Genomic DNA, 26,399 nt, shown 5'->3' with positions numbered 1-26,399 from the left:
GCAGGCTGTGTGCTTCCATCTCCAATGCTCCACCCCTCGCCTGTGTCTCTATCTCTTTTTTGGCCCTGTGTGGCAGGCTGTGTGTTTCCATCTGCAATGCTCCACCCCTCCCCTGTGGCTCTATTTTTTTTTCTGGCCCTGTGTGGCAGGCTGTGTGCTTCCATCTACACTGCTGCAACTCTCGCCTGTGTTTCTATCTCTTTTTTGGCCCTGTGTGGCAGGCTGTGTGCGACCATCTGCAATGCTCCCACCCTTGCCTGTGTTTCCATCTCTTTTTTGGCCCTGTTTGGCAGGCTGTGTGCTTCTAGCTACACTGCTCCACACCTCGACTGTGTTCTTATCTCTCTTTTTGGCCCTGTATGGAAGGCTGTGTGCTTCCATCTGCAATGCTCCACTCCTCGCCTGTGTCTCTATCTCTTTTTTGGCCCTGTGTGGCAGGCTATGTGCTTCCATCTACACTGCTGCACCCCCTCATCTATGAACCTGTCTCCTCCTTGGCAGATTGCATGTTTCCTCCCGCACTGTTCCACCCTCGCACTTCTGGTTCTATCCCTTCAATGGTTCTGTGCGGCAGGCTGTGAACTGCGCCACCCCTCGCCTGTGTCTGCGTAGCTCATAATGACCAATCATCTTTTGCCTGATTGTTTGCTCTCAGCCTTCTGTCTTTCCACATTGCATTGGCCCCAAGTCTATAATATGGCCGTCTCTCCCAGTCCAGCAGAGTGGTCTCAGTGGAGTGAATGGAGCCCATGTACTGTATCGTGCCTGGAAGGGGTTCAGAAAAGAGGGAGAGTCTGCATAGGTCAGGGAGACTGTGATGGGGCCACAATCGAGGTCCATTCCTGCTCGCTGCAAGACTGCTGTCCTCGTGAGTATGAGCAAATATTGTCTGCTGGGGAAAATAAGTGCAAATTATTTTATTGTAGGTCTCTGATTATCATCATTACAGTTGTAACTCATGAATGATGAAATACCTACTCTGCAGCAGGTAATCACTAAACAAATATTAACCCGGTTCACATATATGTGGCTGTGTGGGCCGCATTTTGCACGGACCCAAAAGCCCATTCATTTAAATGGACTCCCGTGCCGTGACACGCAGGGAAGAAGTCCCTGCACTTCTTTGGAAAGCACAGCATGCACGGGAACCTCAGTTGCCAGTACGGTTGCGTTTTCCAGTGCGGGCGGCGTGCCATTAGAACTAATGGCACCACCCACGGGTCCGCATTTCTCTGTGCAGGTGGTGCGGATGCATGGATTTTTGTCCGGATCCGCAGTGGCACCACCCACACAGATTTGAACCAAGGGTGAAGGGCTTGGGGGACATTCAAAATCACTTATCCGAACAATGGCTCTGCCTGAACAGCGGCCTCCCTTCCTGCTTTTTGCATAGCATGCATGTATAATACACAGATCTGGAGACAGCCTATGGAAAATGATTTGATATTGACTTTTTTTCCCAAAACATTCTAATAAAATGCCAATATTGAAAAAAAATGTGTTTACCTCTAAAAGGTCTGATTGGGCAAAATGTAAGCTATCTCAGGACACTGGTAGGAGTTAGCCCCGGTTCACGCCAAATGCAATACTGAAATCGTGCTACTTCACTTGAGATAGCGCAATTTCAAAGCCGCGGATCCGGTGCGATTTCATATGCTGCTTGCCTGACATCTATATGACTTCATGCACAGATGTCAATGCAAGTGACACCTAAAATCAGCAAAAATAGTTTTCAGAATTTCCATTGCTAACAATAGGGTGCAGCTTGTTATGCGATTCGGAACTGCATCTGTTGCCAGACTAAAGGGATCAACCGCTTGCCGACTGCCCTATAGCAAAAATACTGCTACCGGGTGGCAGTGGTGTGCAAAATCACATATATGTGTGATTTTGCATTTACGGTTAGATCGCCGGGCCCCTGCCGGTAATTACTCACCGGCGCCCGGTGATTTCCAAGAATCTCTGACAGAGAGAACTGTTTTATTTACTAACAGTTCTAACAGTTCTCCCTGTCAGCTCGGGCACACTGCTGTGGATGGCTGTGCACAGTGATTACAGTGAATCACACACACACCGCCCCCTAGTAAAACACTCCCAGCACACAGTTAACCCTTTGATCGCCCCTCACATTAACCCCTTCCTGCCCAGTGCCATTAGTACAGTGTCAGTGCTTTTTTTTTAGCACTGATCACTGTATTGGTGTCACTGGGGATGTCAGTGACACCAAGTCAGTTCACCCCATTGTCAGAATATCTGCCACAGTCCCGCTACAAGTCGCTGATCTCCGCCATTACTAGTGAAAAAAAAATCCCTGTACATATACTGCCATTTGTAAACGCTATAACTTTCACATAAACCAATTAATTTACACGTATTAGGATTTTTTTTAGCAAAGACATGGAGCAGAATGCATTTTTGCCTAAATTTATGAAGAAATTTGATTTATTTTTTTTTACTGGACATGTTTTTTTTTTTTTATTTATTCATCTTTTTATTATATAATTATACAAACAACATTAAAACATCTTCCTATACATCATATGCTTTCTCATTTTCCCATAATATACATACATTCATTAACCCACCCCCTCCCCTACCCAATCCACCCCCCCTTGTCGTCACAGTCTTATCTCTATCTGTATCCATTTTTCCTTTCGGCTAGCATTACTATAACGTCTTAGGCTACCTCCTTTGCTCTAATTAATTGTGCATAAATTTCTGAATTTTTAAATGTCCTCCAAACACTCGATGTTCTTTCAAACGTTCCCATCTTATCCTCTTCTAGACATCTCAGTTCTTCCATTCTAAAAGTACCTTCCACCCTCTCTATCCAATCCACCATCTTGGGAACGTCTGCTACTAACCAGAACTTTGGTATTAGATATCTAATACTGGATGAAGCGCTCAGCCATGAGGGTAATAAACTAATTAAACAAATAAATTAAAATAAAAAATATTATATATATATATATATAATAAAGTGACTAGTGCTCCAAATAAATGTCCAAACAAAATAAATTGGAGCACTAGTCACTTTATTATATATATATATAATATGTTTTATTTTAATTTATTTGTTAAATTTAGTTTAATTAGTTTATTACCCTCATGGCTGAGTGCTTCATCCAGTATTAGATATCTTTTTCAGGTATAGGGTATAGATGATAGCTGCTGGCCTTGTTTAGTTATTCTGTGGAGTGCAGGAGGACATTCCTATAAAGAACTTTGGTATTAAGCCCTTTGCTGCCTAATTAAATGATACAGTACTTTATTCACATATACTTCTAAATTGGGCTCAAAATAATAGAATAGGAATTTCAGAGGATCTCCCTGGATATTTACCCCACATATTTCCTGGATATAGTGAGCTATTTCCCTCCAATAATCCTGTATCCTCAGACAACTCCACCAGATGTGTCCCATATTACCCTTTTCTCCACATCCTCTCCCACACCATGGGGAGCACTCCTCTTGCTGCTTATGGGCTATACTTGGTGTTATATACCATCTTGCCAAACACTTGAAGTTCATTTCTACAGTACGCATGTTTGTTACTTTATGTGTTAGTCTAAAGATACTGTGCTGTTCCCCTCATATTTGTTATTTAACTGTGCATTGTATCACCAATTCTTATTTCACCATGTTTGTTTCTATGTCTTGATCTGTTGCTGCCATCTGCTGGCCAGAATTTGCATGCTGCATGCCTCTGTTATAGCTAGTAAGTGTTTTCTCTGCTGGGTGTGGTTTTAGGCAAGCCTTGGTTCTGGTCACTTCCTGCAGCCATTTTATCTGCTATATAGCTGTGTGACAGGACATTCAATACCCTGGGCTTGTGAAGGCATCAGTTTTTGACCAGCAGTTAGCCTCAGGAAAGATATCACAGGACAGCATCAATACCTCTACTACCTTACAGTATTGTATCACTGTTTGTCGCTGTATTTTGGACCAAATAAACCCACGCTGATTTCATTCCCGTGTATACGTTTGGATCCATCTAACCTGAACATCTGCCGGTCCGGTCTGCTCCACTGCTTGGATACGAAGGTAGGAAGTTACACAGCCATTATCAGATATACCTTCATTCGCCTTCATGTGGGGACAGAACAGTCAAAAACTGCCTTAAAGTCCAGTACCACACTCAGGAATCTCCCTAGCAACAGGCCCACTTGCAGCAAATCTGCCCGGCTACAGTGCATGTTCCACAAGCCTATGCGGAAGCACTGCACATACGCAGTATCTATAGTCTTGCCTGGAAGTCCTCCACAACTCTCCAAGCCATTCTTTACATCCTATATTAACCTTTCCTCGCATAATAGAAGTACTGTTTATGCACGTTCCTTACACTGCCGTGGCCGCCGCAAAACCCCGCAATTCATTCTAAATATCTTAGAAATTTTATCAAAGTGCCCTATCGGAGCCGTGCGGCGATTTTCAGCGTCCAATTCAAAAGTTCATTTTCTTAAAGAGACAGCGCACCTTAAGTCAAAATGGCCGAAAAGGACTTTGCACAGTTCCCCAGTGATGAAATAAAGCAAATGCAACCTGATACTGATCATTATGAAGGGCAGGAAACAGAATCCACACTTCCAGCAGAACAAGTCGTGCGACCAAGACGCTCTCTCAAACCGACAGTAAAGGTCATTGAAAATTATCACACCACAAAAGATGAGCTATGTGATAACCTGGAGGAACAATGGGAACGAGTTTCCTCCCTCATGTCCGGACTTAAATCCTCAGGTGATGCCACAAGCTTACAAGTTGCCATCGGGCGGCTGGACACAGCTCAAGAAAGATACAATAGACTGTCCACAAGGTATATAACCTTTCTGAAAGACTCTAATATCGATGAAGCCCTATCAGAACTGAGCAAGGCAGAATCAATAGCCAGACAAAGAGACGTCATGGTGCTGGATGTTAAAAGTAAAGCGGAACTCCGTATCTCGCATTTGCAAGAAACTAGATTGCACATATCAAATTCATCTAAACATTCCTCTCGGTCATACAAATCATCGTGCTCAAGAAGCTCAGCCTTGAGCGACAGATTACTAGAGGCCCGCATAAACGCAGAGCAATCCAAAGCGAGACGCTCCTTCACAGAAAAAGAAGCTCTTGCAAGAGCAGAGGCCAAGAGGGCAGAGGCAGAAGCAGAGGCCAAGAGGGCAGAAGCAGAGGCCAAGAGGGCAGAAGCAGAGGCTCGAATAAAGATTTTTGAATCAGAGATGCAGGAGGAAATTGCATTAGCTAACGTAAGACTACTTGAGCAAGCATTGAGCCAAGGTCTTTATCCAGTCTGCTCGCTACCACAGGAGATAGATGATCCAGTTGACCGCACCAGTAACTATGTACTGAATCAGGTATCTGCGCCACCCCCAGTTTGCAGTACCATCCAAGCCGACAACACTGAAACCTCCAAGTCAGCTCTATCTGCGGTACCAGTGCTACCCACAGCATCCGAGCAACCTAATAACCATTACCCGGATGTGCCCTCTCAAGGACGGTTGTTACAGAAAGATCGCTATCAGGCGTTTTCTGGCCTACCTCCACAGCTCAAGCAGCAGTCATCACAACATACAGAGGCTAAACGAAAGCTTAACCCTGCAGCTACATCATTCTACCCGGAAGCATCTCACCCCTTTACGCCAGGCAGCCCATATGCCCCAGGGGCATCACAAGTCGTCATGGCCACAAGCAGTGAGAAATCAGATATGTCTGAGTTTGCCAGGTTTATGGTGAGCAGAGAGCTAATCAACACCAGTCTCTCAAAATTTGATGACCGTGCAGAGAGCTACAGAGCTTGGAAGGCAACCTTCAAGGCCGCCATCGCTAACCTCAACCTAACCGCAGAGCAGGAGTTTGACCTCTTGATCAAATGGCTGGGCCCAGGCTCCACAAATCGTGTCAAGAGCCTCAGAACTGTCTACGTGGGACAAGCAGAAGCAGGTCTAGCTGCCGCTTGGCAGAGACTCGAACGTACCTTCGGCAGTGCAGAAGCAATAGAGGAGGCCCTATTCAAGAGACTGCAGAACGTTCCAAGGATCAATCTCAAGGATGTCCAGAAGCTTCAGGATTTAAGTGATCTGCTCATGGAACTGGAGCTTGCCAAGGGTGACCCTCGTCTGTCCGGGCTGTGCTACCTGGATACAGCTCATGGAGTGAACCCAATTGTCGTGAAGCTACCATACAGTCTACAAGAAAAGTGGGCGGCATCAGTCTCAAGGTACAAAAGAGAGCATGATGTCACCTTTCCCCCATTTATTCACTTCTGTAGGTTTATCGATGAACAGTCCCAGATGAGGAATGACCCCAGCCTCGACTTCCTGGAGTTCAACACTACAGCTTCAGCAACATCATCGTCAAGGTATGAAAGCATCATGCATAAACACAGAGACTTCAAGAGCAGCGTGAGTGTTAGAAAGACTAACCTACCATCTCCTGCAGTACCCACGGGTAAACAGTACACTACCTCATCAGGAGATAAGACCTTCAATCGTGAATGTCCCATTCATAAAAAACCACACTCTCTGAACAAATGTAGAGGGTTTAGATCCAAAACCATACAGGAGCGCAAGAAAATCCTCACCGAGCTCGGGGTATGTTTCAGATGCTGCGCTTCATTGGAGCACATGGCTAAGGACTGTAAATCTGTCATCAAGTGTGAGGAGTGTCATAGTGAAAGACATGCCTCAGCTATGCACCCAATCCCACTCTCCAGAGATTCACCCACTGCCGTCACCACCAGTCCTGCTCCAAGTCATGGCGGGGAGCCCCAAAATTACGCTAATGCAGCGACTGCTGTTTCCTGCTCATGCTTGGATGTATGTGGGGAGGGCCAGTGTGAGAAATGTTGTGCCCGAATATGCCTAATCAAGGTCTACCCAGAGGGACTACCAGAAAAGGCAGTAAAAATGTATGTCATCATCGACGACCAAAGCAACCGGTCGCTAGCAGGTCCTAAATTCTTTGAAGTCTTTGGGATAAAGGGACCATCCGAACCCTATACCTTAAACACCTGCTCGGGCCGCATAGAGACTAGCGGCAGAAGAGCACAAGGATTCATCGCTTCTCCTGTCAGTGGGGATACGGAAATACCCTTACCGACGCTGATCGAATGTGATCAAATACCCAACCATAGGGATGAGATTCCTACCCCAGAAGCTGCATTTCACCAACCTCACCTAAGGCATCTAGCCAACGTTATCCCACCTATGGACATCAACGCCGAGATTCTACTCCTGCTCGGCAGAGACAATCTAAGGGTACACAAGGTGCGTCAACAGTGTAATGGTCCTGACTATGCGCCATATGCCCAGAGACTGGACTTGGGATGGGTAATCATAGGAAATGTATGCTTAAATCAACCAGGAATTGACTCCTTCAAAACGTACGTGCGTGCAGATGGACGCACAACTTGCATTAAGCCGTGTCCTCATCACTATGAGGTGAGAGAGAAGTCTCCAGGCCTCGTACAACTACCTGACGTCATTACTCCCCTCTTTGCCGACAACTTGGGGAGATCAGTCTTTCATACAACCAAGGACGACGATAAAGTAGCCTTGTCAGTAGAGGACAGAGAATTTGTCGAGATAATGGACAGTGAGTTCTTTAAAGACGAAACCAATCACTGGGTTTCTCCATTACCCTTTCGAGCTACCAGGGTAAGACTCCCGAACAACCGGGAACAAGCTCTGTCTAGATTTAACTCTCTTCAGCGTACCATGAACAGCAAGCCTGAAATGAGAGAACACATCGTTGCCTTTATGGATAAAATATTCCGTAACAACCATGCAGAACCAGCTCCATCCTTAAGGAAGAACGACAAGTGCTGCTACTTGCCTTCATTCGGAGTATATCATGCCACTAGACCTATGTCAGTAGGTTCCTTTACTAACTCTACTTGGCTTACAGGTCCGGAGTTTCTGCTAAGACAGGCGGACGAATGTGTACAGGAAGTTTTCAGCATCCAGGATCCGGATAATGATCCAGAAATCCGCGCTGAAGTTAGTGCATTGGTCACTGGAACAAAGCAAACCTCCAGCCTCGGTTGCCAGCGCTTTGAACGTTTCTCCAGTTGGATGAGACTCGTCAGGACTATCGCAAGGTTAGTGCACATTGCGAAATGTTATCACAATACTCACGAAGATAAGGATTGTCACGGTTGGCACGTCTGCCATAAACCCTTCTCTGCGGAGAACATCTCTCATAGTGAGTCCCTCATAATACGTCACGTCCAACAAGGGGAATTCAATGTAGAATGGAAGTGCTTGTACAACAAACAGCAGATTCCAATAAAAAGCCCTCTTGCCAACTTAAATCCAGTTATTGACAGTTTTGGCTTGCTCAGAGTTGGTGGTCGTTTGAATCAAGCCCACCTAAGAGTTGCAGAACAAAATCCTCTCATCATTCCCAGCAAACACCATATCACCGTCTTGCTGATCCGACACTACCACAAAAAGACTGAACACCAGGGCAGGCAAATCACTGAGGGCAAGTTACGGTCTGCTGGCCTTTGGATTATAGGTATGAAAAGACGTGTGGCCCAAGTACTGCATGACTGTGTTCACTGTCGCAAAGCTAGAGGAAAACAACTACACCAACAAATGGCTGATTTGCCTGCGGACAGACTATGTACAGAGCCGCCTTTCACCTACGTTGGCCTAGACGTCTTCGGGCCATGGATGGTGTCCGCACGCAGGACCCGTGGCGGTCACGCAAACAGTAAGCGTTGGGCTGTACTATTTACTTGCATGAGTGTGCGAGCTGTTCACTTAGAGGTCATAGAATCCTTGGACACATCCAGCCTTATTAATGCCTTAAGACGGTTCTTCGCAATCAGAGGACCAGTGAAACAGTTGAGGTCTGACCGTGGAAGCAACTTCATTGGAGCCTGTAGAGAAATGAACATAGACACCAAATCCATTCAAGATCACTTGGCGGAAAAGGGTTGCACCTGGATTTTCAATCCTCCTCATAGTTCCCACATGGGGGGCTCCTGGGAGAGAATGATCGGGATCTCACGCAACATCTTGAATTCTATGTTGATGGATGTAAACTCTTCAAGACTCACACATGAGACTCTAGTCACCCTTCTCGCTGAAGTTTCAGCCATCATCAATTCTAGACCCCTCGTGCCAGTATCTATGGATCCTGAAACACCAGCCGTACTGACTCCAGCTATCCTACTTACCCAAAAAACTGAGATTACGCTATTACCTAGTGGAGAATTTACTCATGCGAATACGTACCAAAAACACTGGAAACGTGTACAATACCTAGCTGATTACTTCTGGAACAGGTGGCGAAAGGAGTATCTCAATATTCTTCAAGGAAGAAGAAAGTGGCAACACCACAAACCAAACCTAAAAGAAGGCGACCTCGTGTTAATGAAGGAGCAACATACCGTACGGATTGACTGGCCTATGGGACTAATTACAAAGGTTCTTCCTAGCAAGGATGGCAAGGTCCGTAAAGTGGAGTTGAAGATCTTCAGAAAGGGTGAGCTTAAAATATTCGCAAGGCCAATTAACGAACTCATTTTGATACTACCCATCGAGAACATTCCTGCTGGGTGAACTCTCCTGAACTTGAACTTTGTGGTTCTTCTCTATTCCAACTCGGAATCTACTATATTGTTATGTTTATTGCATTCTAACATGTTCTTTGTTACAGGTTGTTTTATATTTTATGGACATTCGTCATAGTGAAATCCCTTATGGAATTTCAGACGGGGAGTGTGCTGTTCCCCTCATATTTGTTATTTAACTGTGCATTGTATCACCAATTCTTATTTCACCATGTTTGTTTCTATGTCTTGATCTGTTGCTGCCATCTGCTGGCCAGAATTTGCATGCTGCATGCCTCTGTTATAGCTAGTAAGTGTTTTCTCTGCTGGGTGTGGTTTTAGGCAAGCCTTGGTTCTGGTCACTTCCTGCAGCCATTTTTATCTGCTATATAGCTGTGTGACAGGACATTCAATACCCTGGGCTTGTGAAGGCATCAGTTTTTGACCAGCAGTTAGCCTCAGGAAAGATATCACAGGACAGCATCAATACCTCTACTACCTTACAGTATTGTATCACTGTTTGTCGCTGTATTTTGGACCAAATAAACCCACGCTGATTTCATTCCCGTGTATACGTTTGGATCCATCTAACCTGAACATCTGCCGGTCCGGTCTGCTCCACTGCTTGGATACGAAGGTAGGAAGTTACACAGCCATTATCAGATATACCTTCATTCGCCTTCATGTGGGGCCAGAACAGATACCTTTCCTTTGCTGGGGATTGATTTTTATTCCTAATTCCTTTTCCCATTTGTCCAAGTATGCAGGGGGCTCTACTTCCTCCAAATCCATAAGGATCCTTTTTTTCCCGTGGGGTGATATGTTTTGGGCTTACATCAGCATTCATTAATTGTTCAAATGGATTCATTTCTTCTCCCTCCCTCAGTGGTTGTGGTAAATTTGCAACAAAGTGTAATAACTGATTATACCTCCATTCATCAAATCTAACAAACAAATCCTCATTTTCTTTTAGGTACTGAAATGTGCCTGGACATATTTAATAGCAAAAATTAAAAAATATTTTCTCAAAATTTCCGTCTTTTTTTTTTTATAACGTAAAAAATAAAAAAACTGCACAGGCAATCAAATACCACTGAATGAAAGCTTAATTCATGGGGAAAAAAGGACGTAAATTTAATTTGGGTGCAGCATTGCATGACTGCGCAATTGTCAGTTAAAGTAACGCAGCACCGTAACGCAAAAAATGGCCTGGTCAGGAAGGGAGGTAAATCCTCTGGCAAGTGGTTAAAGTATTTACATATTCCTAGCAAGCAGTACAAGAGCTTTAAAACAAGTCATCCCTGACCTCTCTAGCTGTTTGTACTGTGAAGTAATTAATTCTCAAAGACCAAAAGATAGGTTCCAAAAGTGAGTTTGGGCAGGTGCAATTTACTTGCAATCTAGGTGCAGTGCAATTTCAGCCCATTAATTTGAATGGGTTGAAATCAAGGCAGATCACATGCACTACTTTACAAAATGCACAACCGGATTGCATGGTACTTCTGTACTATGCAATCTGGTGCAGGCAAACGCACTGAAATTAGGGGGGGGGGGTCATTAGCATTGTAGGGGGGGGGGGTCATTAGCATTGTACTGACACCCCTCTGCAGATCATAAGTGCAGTGCATTTTGAACATGGTGTAGTAAAGATGCACGTAACGCGGGTTTCGGCACCATGCTCTTGTATGAATCAACACTCATATATTCACTTTTTAGAAATACTCACTATTTATTTATATTAGAAGGTTGTCAGGCTGTCAAGATTTTACAGTAGTAAGTAAAGGGCTTATTTACCCTTGATGTTGGGGGTGGGGAGGAACTATAAAAATAGTTGGTTGAGCCACAGTTTTACTGCCCCCTTCAAGCTGAAAAGGCAGCTGGACAGGGTTGCACACATGCCCTGGCAACCTTATACCCCCTGTCACATTCAATGGGCAGTACTACTGCGAAATGCAACTTATTCAAGTGAAAGGGGCTGAACCACAACCTCCCTTCAACCATGTGCATGGTTGCAGTGCAATGGTGCTGGCTTTCATGGGTTAAAATGGTCACTGAGGAGCTTCCTAGTCACTGTCAACAGCCCTCTGATCCACTTGGATCAGTTTATAGAGGGGCGGCAAGGATTGCTCCAAAGGTAATTTAGGTTTAAATAGACTATAATTGCAGTGCCTTTGTTTTGAACTTTGAAGATGAGTTTATCCACAATGCCTATAGCTACAAGGGTGAATGAGGCTAGCTTTAAGGTTGGTTGTTTAGAATATGTAAATTCCTTAAAATGCATAGTCTGGCCACAGGTTCACTTTAAGGCAGCCTTTCTCAACCCTTTCAACAAAGAGGAACCGTACAAATAACTTGCTGGGCTCAGGGAACCCCTACTAAAAATTACTATAGCTTAAAAAACAACAGGATACATCGGAGGGATGGTCACTGGGAAGAATGCCTCTTACACTTGTGGTCAGTGGGAAGATTACCCCATTACAGGCAGCTAAAGAGATCAATGGTATCAGTGGGAACTTATCGGAGAGACATATTGCTGAAGAAATACTCAACAACCTCTGAATGAATCCTAGGGTCCCATAAAACCCTGGTTGAGAAAACCTACTTTAAGGTATTGGTAAGAGATGAGTGCCCTCTTTTACAGTATTTATTTAGTTCTAAACTCTGTGCATGGGGCATCTAGTTAACTTTGCTGCAGGCAATGACAAATAACAGATTCCCAGGAAATGGCAAGAAGGGAGAAGTATTGCAGTTAATGGAGAAAAACAAAAGATTGCATGCAACTTGTTCATTCTGTGCTTAGACAAGTTAACTTTAGGGAAATGAATTCCATGCTTACTGATTTTTGGCATTACACTGAAACTCCTTGTCAAATAAAGCAATACATTTTCAAATTGTGCATTTAGTCTGTCACTACCCCTTTAGGATCACTTCCCATATTCGCTGATGTTTTTGTATTATTGGATATTGTTAATTGACAGATGCTGGAGGCTGGGCACAATGGAGCGCATGGTCTCCCTGCTCTGTGACCTGTGAACGCGGAGAGAGGAAACGCACCCGGCAATGCAATAGTCCAACTCCAGTGTGCGGAGGGTCATGTCCCAATAAACCTGAAGAGGTTGAAAACTGTGACACCGCTAAAGTTTGCCCAAGTAGGTAACCTGAATCTTTTAATACACTTTGCTGTGTACTTTTTATAGCTTTGATATGAGCACTAAAATCAATGTAAAGATCAGCTCCATCCAAAACTTTTGGTGAAATATCCCCAGAAGAATTGGCAGTTCCTCTCAACTGTTTTTATATATACACAAATGACAGAGTTGTGTTCCTTCCTGTGGATGCTACATAATTAGAAAAAAAATGACTTAAGTGTTTCAACTGTGAGTCAGTGACATCTTGTAGTGAGGATATGAAGAAATTTGCCCATTACAGTTTCCAAATACAAAATAACGGGTGGCCAGTATTTTGGAAAAATGGCATCTCTTACCTCCTTAGGAACTGGAGACACCATAACATTGATGTCATCACTCGTTTGAGAATTCTCCTTAGAAATATATGGCGAGTACAATTCACACAGAAGACCTAGGCAGCTGTACTCACAAATATCAAGGTACTAGAGATGGTGGGCTTAGATATCCTTACTGGGGTCAGGGACAACAGTAAAGACCTGTCCAGGTTCAGAACATTTTGAACTTCAATTAATAAATAAAGGCTGTGTTTGACTTGGTAATTTGCCAAAAATACGTGCTTAAATTACCTGACAATAAAGCGTAATAATGGCTTTTAGATATTTTATTGCATTTTTTTCTCCCACCAGCTCATGGACAATGGGGTAACTGGGAAGACTGGGGCCAATGCTCCTCCGTTTGCATTGTAGAAGGTTCTGGAATATTTCCAACTCAATCCCGATTCCGACAGTGCAACAACCCGAGTCCTTCAACCAGTCCTCCGGGAAATCCATGCCCAGGGAAAAATCAAGACTCCAGAGATTGCACTAGCCTTCCCTTTTGTCCAGGTGAGCAACTAACTCTTAGGGTTGTAACAATTATGTTTTTTGAGGAGCTCTTATGTCCTCAGGATGATGTCATGGAGGCATGCACAACCCCAGTATTACCAACTCTGCCTGATTTTTATAATTGCTAGTTACTGCTCTGTTATTATGCTGGTCATACACCTGTAGAAATTTGTTTGAATGTTCAGACATGAAGGTATAAACATTGTTTTTTTGCCCATTTAATAGTGCCTCCATGGACGCGACTAAATTTAAATGACTTATCATTTGAGTATCATGTCAATGTCTTGATTTTCATTGAACGAACATTCTACTTCTGAACTTTGACAAGTATATACGCATAAGACTGTGAAGAAAGAAATGCTACAAATAAAACAAGACTAATATAAAATCTTAATCCTGATAAACAATCATCAAGTATAGTGATAGAAAACATGATCCACCTGCGTATGCAAATAATAATTGGTGTAAAAACTTGTTTGTGTCCACCTACCTTATGTTCACAAATTCATACAAACTCCAAAAAACAGTGTCTAAACATATCCATAAATACATAAAAAAAACTTTGAAAAAAATCAATAGTGTACAAAAAACAATAATGATAAATCCTTTGGTGTCTTCTACAAGTGCTGAAACATACTTTAATATTTGTGTTCCTGTGAGTCCCACCACCACCATCACTTATATGGTGATACTTTTATCTTTACATTGTATGTCTTTGTTGCTGATTTCCTAACTTCACTGAATATGTCATCCATCTTTTGGTTCACTCAGTTGTTGCTCTGAAATAGACTACTCATTTTCAAATTAAACCATTAATTCTCTTTGGCTTCTTATTTGTAAGACCAGTGGCTGCTATGCCTTCTATTCCTCCGTTGAAGATCTTTAAGTTTCCCCCTTCCAGGCAAGAATGATTGCTGTCTCTTTTGATTAGACCATGATAGACCTCATCTTGAAAAAGGGCTCTGGCCCAGGTAATAGGAGGAGACAAGTCCACCTGATGCTCTCTATACTTTTTACTTAACTAAAGTCTCTCCACTTCTGCGTTCCTCTACATGCACAAGAACTCCGCCCCTTCTCCAGGGCTCCTGGCACCAATCTCTAGCCCCACCAAGCTGGCTCTTCCTGCCCAGGCAGTTTAACTCTTTGTTACCCATTGGGTACCGTGTCTGGCAGCAAACTCCACGAAGTGGAGCAGCAGCCTTTTCCTTGCCTCCATTAACAATGAACAGTTCTGCATGATTCTTAGCCACAAGTCACTAATAGCAATGGCTGCATTCTTACAGGAAAATCCCGGATGAGCCCCCACATGTAGAGCAAACACTGACTGATCCTGCTACCTGATCTCAGGTACACCTTTCACACAGTGTAAGAGCAACCATGCACACAATAGTATCCACACTTCTGGCTAAATAAGTAGTCAAGGGGATTGTTTTTTCTGAATTTATTGCTATATAACTTGGTTGGGGCAGAGGGAGAAGTGGGATACTCCAGAATGATGAACAAAAATAGGAGGACACCCTCTCTTAGCAACTAACTCTTCTTGAAAAGTCACTGAGCAACAGCTCTTGGGAAGTGGACTATAGGTGCTCCTACAGACTCTTCCTCCAATCCCTGGTCTATACAGGTTCACAGCTAGGGGAAGTATTAATGGACTACAATAATGGACTTCTTTAGGAACCATAGTACCTCTTCTACAATGGCATATCGGACTTGTAGTTTTGTCAGGTGCAATGCTTCAGCCAATCACAGCTTGAGTTCACAGGAAGAGCCATGACTGGCTGTGGTGGCTAAGTCCACATCCCACATGTATATAAGGCTGCTTATACAGCAGTGTTGTGTAGTGTGTTATAGGAGCAGCCTTGCGCAGTGCTATAGCGTTATCCTTGCGCAGTGTTATAGAGGCAGCCTTGCGCAGTATTATACGGGTAGCCTTGCACAGTGTTACAGTGGCAGCCTTGTGCAGTGTTATAGAGGCAGCCTTGCACAGTATTATACGGGTAGCCTTGCACAGTGTTACAGTGGCAGCCTTGTGCAGTGTTATAGAGGCAGCCTTGCACAGTATTATACGGGTAGCCTTGCACAGTGTTACAGTGGCAGCCTTGTGCAGTGTTATAGAGGCAGCCTTGCACAGTATTATAAGGGTAGCCTTGCACAGTGTTACAGTGGCAGCCTTGTGCAGTGTTATAGAGGCAGCCTTGCACAGTATTATACGGGTAGCCTTGCACAGTGTTACCGTGGCAGCCTTGTGCAGTGTTATAGGGGCAGCCTTGGCAAGTGTTATAGGGGTATAGGGATAACCTTGTGGAGTGTTATAGGGGTATAGGGATAACCTTGCGCAGTGTTATAGGGGCAGCCTTGCGCAGTGTTATAGGTGTATAGGGATAACCTTGTGCAGTGTTATAGAGGCAGCCTTGCGCAGTGTTATAGGGGTATAGGGATAACCTTGCGCAGTGTTATAGAGGCAGCCTTGCACAGTATTATACGGGTAGCCTTGCACAGTGTTACCGTGGCAGCCTTGTGCAGTGTTATAGGGGCAGCCCTGGCAAGTGTTATAGGGGTATAGGGATAACCTTGTGCAGTGTTATAGGGGCAGCCTTGTGCAGTGTTATAGGGGCAGCCTTGTGCAGTGTTATAGCGGCAGCCTTGTGCAGTGTTATAGGGGTATAGGGATAACCTTGTGCAGTGTTATAGGAACAGCCTTGCGCAGTGTTATAGGGGTATAGGGATAACCTTGCGCAGTGTTATAGGGGCAGCCTTGCACATTGTTGTAGGGGTCAACTTTGAGCAGTGTTATAGAGGTATAAGGATAACCTTGTGCAGTGTTATAGGGGCAGCCTTGCTCAGTGTTATAGGGGTATAGGGATAACCTTGCGCAGTGTTATAGGGGTATAGAGATAACCTTGCGCAGTGTTATAGGGGTATAGAGATAACCTTGCGCAGTGTTATAGGGGTATAGAGATAACCTATCGCAGTGTTATAGGGGTATAGAGATAACCTTGCACAGTGTTATAGGGGTATAGAGATAACCTTGCGCAGTGTTATAGGGGTATAGAGATAACCTATCGCAGTGTTATAGGGGTATAGAGATAACCTTGCGCAGTGTTATAGGGGTATAGAGATAACCTTGCGCAGTGTTATAGGGGTATAGAGATAACCTATCGCAGTGTTATAGGGGTATAGAGATAACCTTGCACAGTGTTATAGGGGCAGCGTTGCACATTGTCGTAGTGTCAGCCTTGTGCAGTGTTATAGGGGCAGCGTTGCACATTGTCGTAGTGTCAGCCTTGTGCAGTGTTATAGGGGCAGCCTTGCACATTGTTGTAGGGGTCAGCTTTGAGCAGTGTTATAGAGGTATAAGGATAGCCTTGCACAGTGTTACAGTGGCAGCCTTGCGCAGTATTATAGGGGCAGCCTTTGGCAGTATTATAGGGGCAGCCTTGCACAGTGTTACAGTGGCAGCCTTGTGCAGTGTTATAGGGGTATAGGGATAGCCTTGCGCAGTGTTATAGCGGCAGCCTTGCGCATTGTTGTAACGTCAGCCTTGTGCAGTGTTATAGGGGCAGCCTTGCGCAGTGTTATAGGGGCAGCCTTGCACAGTGTTACAGTGGCAGCCTTGTGCAGTGTTGTAGCGTCAGCTTTGCGCAGTGTTGTAGCGTCAGCTTTGCGCAGTGTTGTAGGAGAAAAAAAATAATAAAACAGTTTATAGTTCACCAAGTACAAACACATTGCACCCAAGCACCAAAATCCAATTCCGCACAGAAATATAAAGTGATATAAATCCCCAAAAAAATCCCCATAATGTGCGAAAGGCCATGAAGGAGAGGCAGCTGCTCACAGGCAGCTAAGACAGGGCAAGCAGCCTCTGTGTCCATGTTGGTGGTCGTGGACATGGTGTATCCTCTGTAGGCAGGGCACTCTTGTCCTTTTTTTCCGGTGCTGGCCATATTATAGAGCCACAAAATGCAGAAGATGTGGTGGAGTGGATAACAAATGCATTAAAAAAAATCTGGTATAGATTGGGGGGGGGGGGGAGAGAACCCACGCTGTTTTTTTAAAATAAACATGTCATTTAAAAAAAATATGTCAGTCCTGCTGCAGCAGGTTCTATACATTGTACAGATGTGCAACTTTGCAGGTAGTTTTACAGGGACTCCCCAGGCATGATATTTAAAGGAATATTTCATTTTGTTTTACTTTATCCAATGAAAAATGACTGCCCCTTTTAAAATGGTACTTTTTGAAAAAAGATTTTCACTGATTCATGTCCCTCCGGGCTGTACACGAGTACCCATACCCCTTTTATGACCAATAGCTTGCATATAAGCCTTCAAAATGGTCACTTTTGAATTTACAAGTTCAAGTCCCATAGACTTGCATTATATTCAATGTTCGCGGTGAACTTTTGTTATGTTTGACCGCAAACCAAACCGGGGGGTGTTCGGCCCATCAGTATTATAGAATAGAAAGTCTTTATACATTGTCAAGATCTATCTCCAAAATACATTTTTCCTTTTGTGTAAACTTTGTAATTTTCATGTCCTAAGAATAGGTCATCTGCTGTCTATTACCATGTATTCCCATTTAGCTGTTTCCTCCCTGTCATCATCATGATCTGTGTTATTTCCACAGTGGATGGACAATGGGGACCATGGGAGAAGAATTCAGAGTGCTCAGTCACCTGTGGCATAGGACGGGAGGGGCAGAAGAGATCTTGCAACAGTCCAGCTCCCAAGCATGGAGGAAATTATTGTCTTGGATCTCCTACCAGACATATTATCTGCAATACAGGAGAACCATGTCCAAGTAAGTAGAGATGTCTGTGGGGCATAAGGAATATTTGAAATGCAATTCCTAAAATACTAATTTGCAATAATGTGTACTTGTATAATAACATAATGTATGTTGGATCAGAGGAGGCTTTTTAATCATCTTAAAGTGACACTTAAAAAAGCATGTTTCATGTTTTCCTGAACTGTAAAAAGCCTCATGACTACTCTCATCTTCTCCTGTGTTCCTACAGTTCTCTGCCAAATGTAGCCATAAGTGCCCAAAGGCAGCCAAAACCTTTACACAGGCCTATCACTATGATGGGCAGTCACACCAATAGGAGGTGGAGTTGTTGGGGAGAAGGTCATCAAACAGGAAATCTGGTCAATATTTCCATTCCAATATGCCTAGGGATTTGTGGAACCCTTGAGTTGACTTGATGTGTAGGGGCTTGGGCTGAGGCACATATTTTTCAATTCAAACACACTTTTAAAAACCCTGTCGGTTTTTCAAAAGATCCAGAATAAAGGTCCCTGCAATAGAAAAGTTTTTAAACTTCTCTGGTAGCCCCTGTCTCCTACTTCCCATCTGACCAGCTTTGCAGCCTGTCAGTGTCTTTGGAATTCAACCTTTTCCTGGAGTGTCATGGTTCTATCCTTCGAACCCTGCATCACTAATATTATCCTGACAGCCAGTTGGAATGGAGAAGCACCCTTTCCTCTGCAGTACTTAGCCTCCAGTTCTCTCAACATCTTAAAAAAAAACCGTACAGTTCCTTATAGGCTGTTCTTTTTAACGATGTTTGCTCTCCCAACAACTTAAAACACAATCTCTTTTTCCTTCCTTGTAGTTGATGGGACATGGACTGATTGGAATGAATGGACAGAATGCAAACGTCTTACAAAAGATCTGGTTAGATGTAAACAAAAAGTAGCGCTGCAGCAGAGGAAACGCCAATGTGTTGGTACAAGGTTTGAAGGAAAGTGGTGTGAAGGGGAAGCCAGAGAAAGCCGAAAATGCTACAACGTAGACAAATGCAAGTGTAAGTGAATTGATTTTATTTGCTTTTGTTCTACATGCTGCATATTTTGTGTGTTGCTCTGATTAACAACTTTACAGAAAATATTTACCACTTGGGTAGGCGGCAGCTCCATGCTAAGCGATGTACGGGTATGTTGTGGATTACTTCCTGGTTTTCGGGCACACTGTGCATGCCCCCTGCTGATCTGTGCTGTGATTGGCCACAGCACGAGTCTGTCACTAAGTTACAGCCCTTTATTTTGGCTGTAAACTTGCTGATCAGTGTAGCAATCATGCACACAGAGATGGATGGGAACCTCCATTTTGGCAAAGGACCATCCATCTTGTATAATTATTTCTCCCTCTTTCCTCATCCCCCTCCCTCTCTGTTGAGTGACATGTGGTCGGTGTGTGTTTGCAGAGATCACAGGCAACACACTCAGTGGGAGGGTGTCCTGGCTATAAAACCTCACTAGCTTGGTGCCCCTCTGTCTATGAACCTTTGCTTGGAAAGGGATCATAAAAGCGTAAACCGAGTCCTTCTCTGAGTTCAAAGACATTCCAGATAAGTCATAAACTAGACACCACATGCAACATCCATTTTCCCCTATGATTATATATCTTGGAATATGGAAGACTTACACAAACATGGAGCACATGTTCGGATGGCTCACTTTAATACAAATCGCTTGGTATATTACATCCCCTAGCTGAGATCCACAGGAGAGCAGAAAATAATATCTCCTGAACCATCCCAGCAGGTATGTCATATTTCATATGTAGACATTCAGACTCTCAGTCTGGTTCAGTAGGAATCACAATCATGGGAAAGACTGCTGACCTGACAGTTGTGCAGAAAACCATCATTGACACCCTCCATAAGGTAATTGCAAAAGACGTTGGATGTTCCCAAAGTGCTGTATGAAAGCACATTAATAAAAAGTTACGTGGAACAGAAAAGTGTGCAAGAAAAAGGTGCACAAGCAGCAGGGATGACCGCAGCCTGGAGACGATTTTCAGGAAAAGGCCATTCAAAAGTGTTGGGGACTTTCACAAGGAGTGGACTGAGGCTGGAGTCAGTGCATCAAGAGCCACCACACACAGACGGATCCTGGACATGTGCTTCAAATGTCGTATTCCTCTTGTCAAGCCGCTCCTGAACAACAAACGTCAGAAGCGTCTTACCTGGGCTAAAGAAAAACAGACCTGGTCTGTTGCTCAGTGGTCCAAAGTCCTCTTTTCTGATGAGAGCATTTTTTGCATCTAATTTGGAAACCAAGGACTCAGAGTATGGAGGAAGAATGTAGAGGCACACACTCCAAAATGCTTGAAGTCTAGTGTGAAGTTTCCACAGTCTGTGTTGATTTGGGGAGCCATGTCATCTGCTGGTGTTGGTCCACTGTGCTTCATTAAGTCCAGGGTCAACGCAGCCGTCTACCAGGAGATTTTGGAGCACTTCATGCTTCCTTCCACAGACGAGCTTTATGGGGATGCTGACTTCATTTTGCAGCAGGACTTGGCACCTGCCCACACTGCCAAAAGCACCAAAACCTGGTTCAATGACCATGGGATTACTGTGCTTGATTGGCCAGCAAACTCGCCTGACCTGAACCCCATAGAGAATCTATGGGGCATTGCTAAGAGAAAGATGAGAGACATGAGACCGAACAATGCAGAAGAGCTGAAGGCCGCTATTGAAGGATCCTGGTCTTCCATAACACCTCAGCAGTGCAACAGGCTGATAGCTTCCATGCCACACCGCATTGAGGCAGTAATTGCTGCAAAAGGGGCCCAAACCAAGTACTGAGTACATATGCATGCTTATACTTTTCAGAGGTCCGATATTGTTCTATGTACAATCCTTGTTTTATTGATTGCATGTAATATTCTAATTTTCTGAGATTGTGGATTTGGGGTTTTAATGAGCTGTAAGCCATAATCATCACAATTATGACAAATCATGGCTTGAACTATCTTGCTTTGCATGTAATGAGTCTATCTCATATATTAGTTTCACCTTTTAAGTTGCATTACTGAATTAAATGATCGTTTGCACGTTATTCTAATTTTTCGAGTTTAACCTGTAAAATAAATACAAAATTCAGCTGTTAACTACTGAAGCTCACAGTCAGCTTGGTGCCAGCTTTAAAAGCCAGCTAAGGGCTTTCTGATAAAAGTGGTCAGGCAGCTCTAGAGCCACCTGATCACTTTTATGGGGCTCTCAAAGTGTGCCCCTCTCCCTCTGGCAGCATTCACGGTGGTTTAGAAGCTCTTCCATTCCTCCATTTGAGACTGTGGGAGACAGCTTCCCCAGTTAAAGCAGGAGGAACATCCATTCCCCAATCCCCTAGAAGTAACGTCTATTATGTCACTTTAGGGGTAACAGCTGTCATTGCTTGGCTAGTGTAGCCGAGGCTGTAATTATTCAAAAACAATTAGTGTTTGAATAGCTGCATTGGAGGGCAGGAGAGGCATTGGAGGTCTAAAAGACTCCCAATATCTCCATAAAGAGTACCTGTCACCTGTCCATGTGATCACATAGGGGGCATGTTAGCCCCCTTGTGATAGAAATGAAGATAAAAAATGATATAATAAAAAGTATAACATAGATAAAAAGATCTATATAAATGTAATAAAAATTCTAAATTTTTTTGACCCTGCACACTCTCCATATAAAAAAGTGTAGATCTGAGTATAGATCTATGCTTGTCCCAAGCATATTTGAAGCAATTTACTATTGACTGGACTACTACCTCTGCTGGAACTTTATTCCAAGCATCAACTACTCTTTCAGTAAAATAAGTTAATTTAAGGTCATGTCCCCATGTTCTTGATTTGGTTTCCTGTTGAAAATACCACCCTCCTGAACCCTATTATAAGGTTATTGAACCTTCAATCATGTCTCCCCTTTCCCTTCTTTCCTCCAGACTGTACATGTTAAGCTCCTGAAGTCCCTTTTGATATGTTTTATCCCTCAGACCTTTCACCATTTTTGTTACCTGGACGCATTCTGTCTTATCAATACCTTTTTATAAGAGGTCTCCAGAACTGGACACAGTATTCTAAATGAGGACTAACTAAAGATCTATATAGGAGAATCAGGTCCTTATGAGGTATCATTGCGCATGTTGCAGTGAGAGCAATAATTCTAGGGCCATAATTAATTGTTCATTCATGCTTGGTATCTATCTACTCGACGCAACCTAATCTTTTATATTTAAATAAAAGATTGGGTATAATGTGTTTGAATTGGGTATATTTTTAGTATATTTTTTTCCTGTAAATATGTGTTGATCTCTGTGATTGGTCACAGTGATCACATGGTACAGACAGGGCCTATTACAGTCCATCTGTACCATGTGATTCGCTGTAGTGAATCACAGCTAATCACAATAGTAAGCACTGAATGAATCAATTTCATTCTGAATAAAATGGTTGTTTATAACACTGATACTCACTGTCATAAGCAACCATAGTGACAAAAAAAAAATAATCCTGATGATCTCCCCAGAGGAATACAGTGCTACTATGGTATCATGGTAAAAAAAGAAGAAAATGTAATAAAAAAAAAAAAATTATAAAAAAAAATTTAAAAAAAGTACAATTTTGTATAACATACTGTCACGCGTCAGTATCCCTGATCACCACCACAATAGTTATATGATGACTCTGTACTGCACTAATGACTGTATGTAATTAAAAAAAAACTCCAAAAAGTTGTGACAAAAAATTACGTCAAAAACTCGCCATGATTCTTACCTATATGATATGTACGTTAGCCTTATGAAAAGTCAATGGATCAATGGTCTCCAGGAATAAAGGGAATTATCCTTCCAATACTCCACACATATATCACATAGAAGATAAAAAATGGAAACCCCACATGGTGCAGTGCTTCTTAAAATGCTTTATTATCCGCTAGAGAATGCTACTTACAAGACGTTTAATAGAATCAAGCCCAAAGATGTATATATTTCTACTAATCCAGAGAGAAAAGACCGAACAGTGCTCTCACCACCGCTGGTCCTTGCTCTCAGACTCTCCAGTGGCACTTCCGGTTGCCGCACAGCCTATAGTTGTCGCGTTTCGTCACTTCCGACTTATTCATATTCCTATATTGCACCAATATATATACCAATAGTTTACTTTCCAAAAATAAGTCATTTGGGGGATATTTGTACTGTCCTGGCATTTTTGGGCTCAAGAAATGAGATCAGGACTGATCAATTTTCATATGCTGTATGTACCATAGTTTGACTCTATAAACTCTCATAAAGAGACTGATTTGGGTTATTTGTACCCAGGAAATGTAGCAGAATACATTTTGGCCTTAAATTTCTGAAGAAAGATTATTTAGTATTTGCAAAATGTTATTACAGAAACAAATTAAAAAGAGGGGCTTGGGAGCTCACAGAAAACGTTACAAGGAGGTAGTAACACACAGGAAAGCTATTGCATGAAAAATAGATTACAAGTAGTGTGTGTATGTGGATTATATATGGAGAATAAAGACAGTGTTTAATGTCACTTTACGGCGTAATGGTCAATCTAATCAAACTACCTACCTAGAGCAGAACACTTTTCTTTAAAAGAAAACTGCCTTTGCTAAAAAAAAAAAAATTCTATACGACTAATTTCTAAGTTCCAAATTGAATATAATTACTTAATGACTTTTCATATTTCAGTCCACAGCTTTAAGTCGACCTTTCTGACCTTTTTTCATGTTAGACCCATATTTAAGGTGTAATATGAACCATGATAACAGGCCAATGCCCCCACTCCTAAACTGCCCCATCTTACAGAATCCAGGGCATATTCTTCCTGCAGCATCCTGTTAGGTATTTTTTTAACAATTTAGCATAACTGTGCTTTGCCTGCAGAGCCCCCTCATCCATTCACAGAGAGAATTGTAGTTCTCAATGAAGCACAAGTGTGGTGATGCAAACATACTTTTTCCAGTCACCTAACCAAAGGTCCATACCAGGGTTGGAGGGATACTCTACAGGGACCTCTGCATTGCACCAACTTGGAGGGGGGCCTGTATAAAGTACCCACTTGAAATGGATTACACATACACTCAGCTTTCCCAAACTAACTGTAGACATTATTTGGAGTTGAAATCGTCAGAGTATATAAATGTTTGACCCACTGTAGAATAGGACAGTTCAGCTTAGCTTGCAGTCCCCCGTAACACTGTAAAATACTAGAGGACCGTGTAGTAGCAATTTTGGCAAACCAGAGAACTCCGGACACGGACTGTAGGAATACAACTGATTTATTAAAAACAGGGCTGTTTTGACTCAACAGATGGCTCATGCTCTCATCTGCTAAGTGAGTTATAGAAAACTTCTTACAAGCGTATATACCAGCAATTAGTTCACAATACATACATTCCTCTCTCACTTTCTATATTTTCAACAGGCATTCTAAACTCTGCAGACTAACCTTGGACAGCAGCTGCAGATAAGGGTCCCAGCTACCAGCTGGTACGTAATAGTCACAGGAAATAAGGGAGGGGGATTGAGCTGAAAATTTTGCTTTACAAGCAGAGGCTGCTAGAAATGTTACAGTTTAAAGGGGAACTCTGCAATATCTGGGTGCTACCACAACGGCTTCTACTAAAGGGGTGGCAGCATGCTGTTCACCCAGGCTGCACTATCCCACTGAAAGGGAATCCTCAGAAGGTTTTAAGGAACCAGACAGCATCCCATACACTGTCCCTACTGACCAGGATCTTTTCCCTACACTTTACACTGTCCCTAACCATCAGGTTCCTTTCCCTAACCTGCCACTCATTCAAAAGATGGCCCAATTGACAAGGGATCTCCTTTTTAAAGGCTCCAATGTTAAGATGGTCCCACAAACTCTCACAGGAATTGGGTATCCAATTAGAGACCCGCTTCCCTGGAGAGGACTAACGGGACAATTCAAACTCCTCTTCCCCTATAGCATCAAGATCTATTGGTGACAAGAATACCTGAACCTGCCTACACACTAGTTTTCCCAAACGTTGCACAGAGTTGGAAATTTAATTAGAAACATCCACTGCAATAGGATTTTCTTTTGCCCACAAGGGATTCTTTAAAACATCAGATTTGAGAACAGCTGCAGCGATTAATGCTTAGTGTTATCAGTTTACAAAATGTTTTTGGCTTGTTGCTTAACATTGCTTGTTCAAGAAATGTGTACATTAGTATTTTTTAGGTTTTCACAATGTTTTGCAATGTTTTTAGACACAAACCTAGGTACCTGGACAGAATGGAGTGAGTGGGGACTTTGTTCCTCCCCGTGCGGAAAATCTGAGAGAAAACGATTCAGAGAGTGTTTGCCAAACCATCCGGATTACCCGTAAGTCATTCCTCCAGCATCCAACTGTGTTGCAGTCCTGTGCCATCTGTGTGATAATTCTGCTGTTCTTACTGAAAAAGTATCATTATTTATTTAAAGGTTGTTTCTAATTAAAATAGAAAATAAAACCTTGAGAGGAGCATAGCCGCTGAATAGATGTAGGGTATCAGTTCTCCTCACTCCCTTTTCTCTGCTGATCCTGGAACCTGCCTGCTAGTGATGATGGAACACCCTGCTTACTGCCTTTCACATACAGGAAGCCGGATTTAAAAAATGTCAATGTTAAGAAGTTTGACATAGTCTCCAATCAGATTCAGTCCTGTCTTGTGAATGTGATTGGTTCTGCAGTATGTAGATAGAAATTTAAATAGCTCAATAGGTGCACTCCTACTGACCCTCTCTGGAGCTGTACATTATTTTTCTACAGATGAACATACAGAAGAATAAGGTAAAATTGTATGCTCCCCATATCTTAAAGTACAGGGAATTCTCTTTTCTCTCCCAATGACAAAGAGTAGAGAAGGGCAAAGAAAAAGTGAGTATAGGTTGGAGAGTGTGTGTGAAGGGAGGGGGGCTTAATCACTGACTCAAAATGCTGTATTAGTATTATTAAAATATTTTTTCTTACTTTGAAAATGTGTGCATATCCTCATTAATCTCTGCAGCTGCTGCTGCTTTGTTAGTATTTCCAGC

The 26,399-nt window shown here is 43.0% G+C and overlaps 1 protein-coding gene across 1 annotated transcript in view; it reads left to right on the top strand.

The window, feature by feature from the left end:
- The window catches only part of CFP (complement factor properdin), a 59,185-nt gene that overhangs the window by 14,184 nt on the left and 18,602 nt on the right, over positions 1 to 26,399 (top strand). Inside the window, exons 3-8 of the mRNA XM_089675165.1 lie at positions 714 to 868; positions 12,538 to 12,708; positions 13,374 to 13,571; positions 18,201 to 18,374; positions 19,189 to 19,380; positions 25,592 to 25,706. Of these exons, the coding sequence (XP_089531291.1) occupies positions 714 to 868; positions 12,538 to 12,708; positions 13,374 to 13,571; positions 18,201 to 18,374; positions 19,189 to 19,380; positions 25,592 to 25,706 (1,005 nt within the window). The remainder of the gene's footprint in view (positions 1 to 713; positions 869 to 12,537; positions 12,709 to 13,373; positions 13,572 to 18,200; positions 18,375 to 19,188; positions 19,381 to 25,591; positions 25,707 to 26,399) is intronic.

This window comes from Staurois parvus, unplaced genomic scaffold, assembly GCF_062004578.1.
Source record: "Staurois parvus isolate SC_StPar_1 unplaced genomic scaffold, SC_StPar_1.0 ptg000154l, whole genome shotgun sequence".
Classification (NCBI taxonomy): domain Eukaryota; kingdom Metazoa; phylum Chordata; class Amphibia; order Anura; family Ranidae; genus Staurois; species Staurois parvus.
The sequence above is the reverse complement of the archived record's forward strand: the minus strand, read 5'-3'. Positions and strand labels throughout refer to the sequence as shown.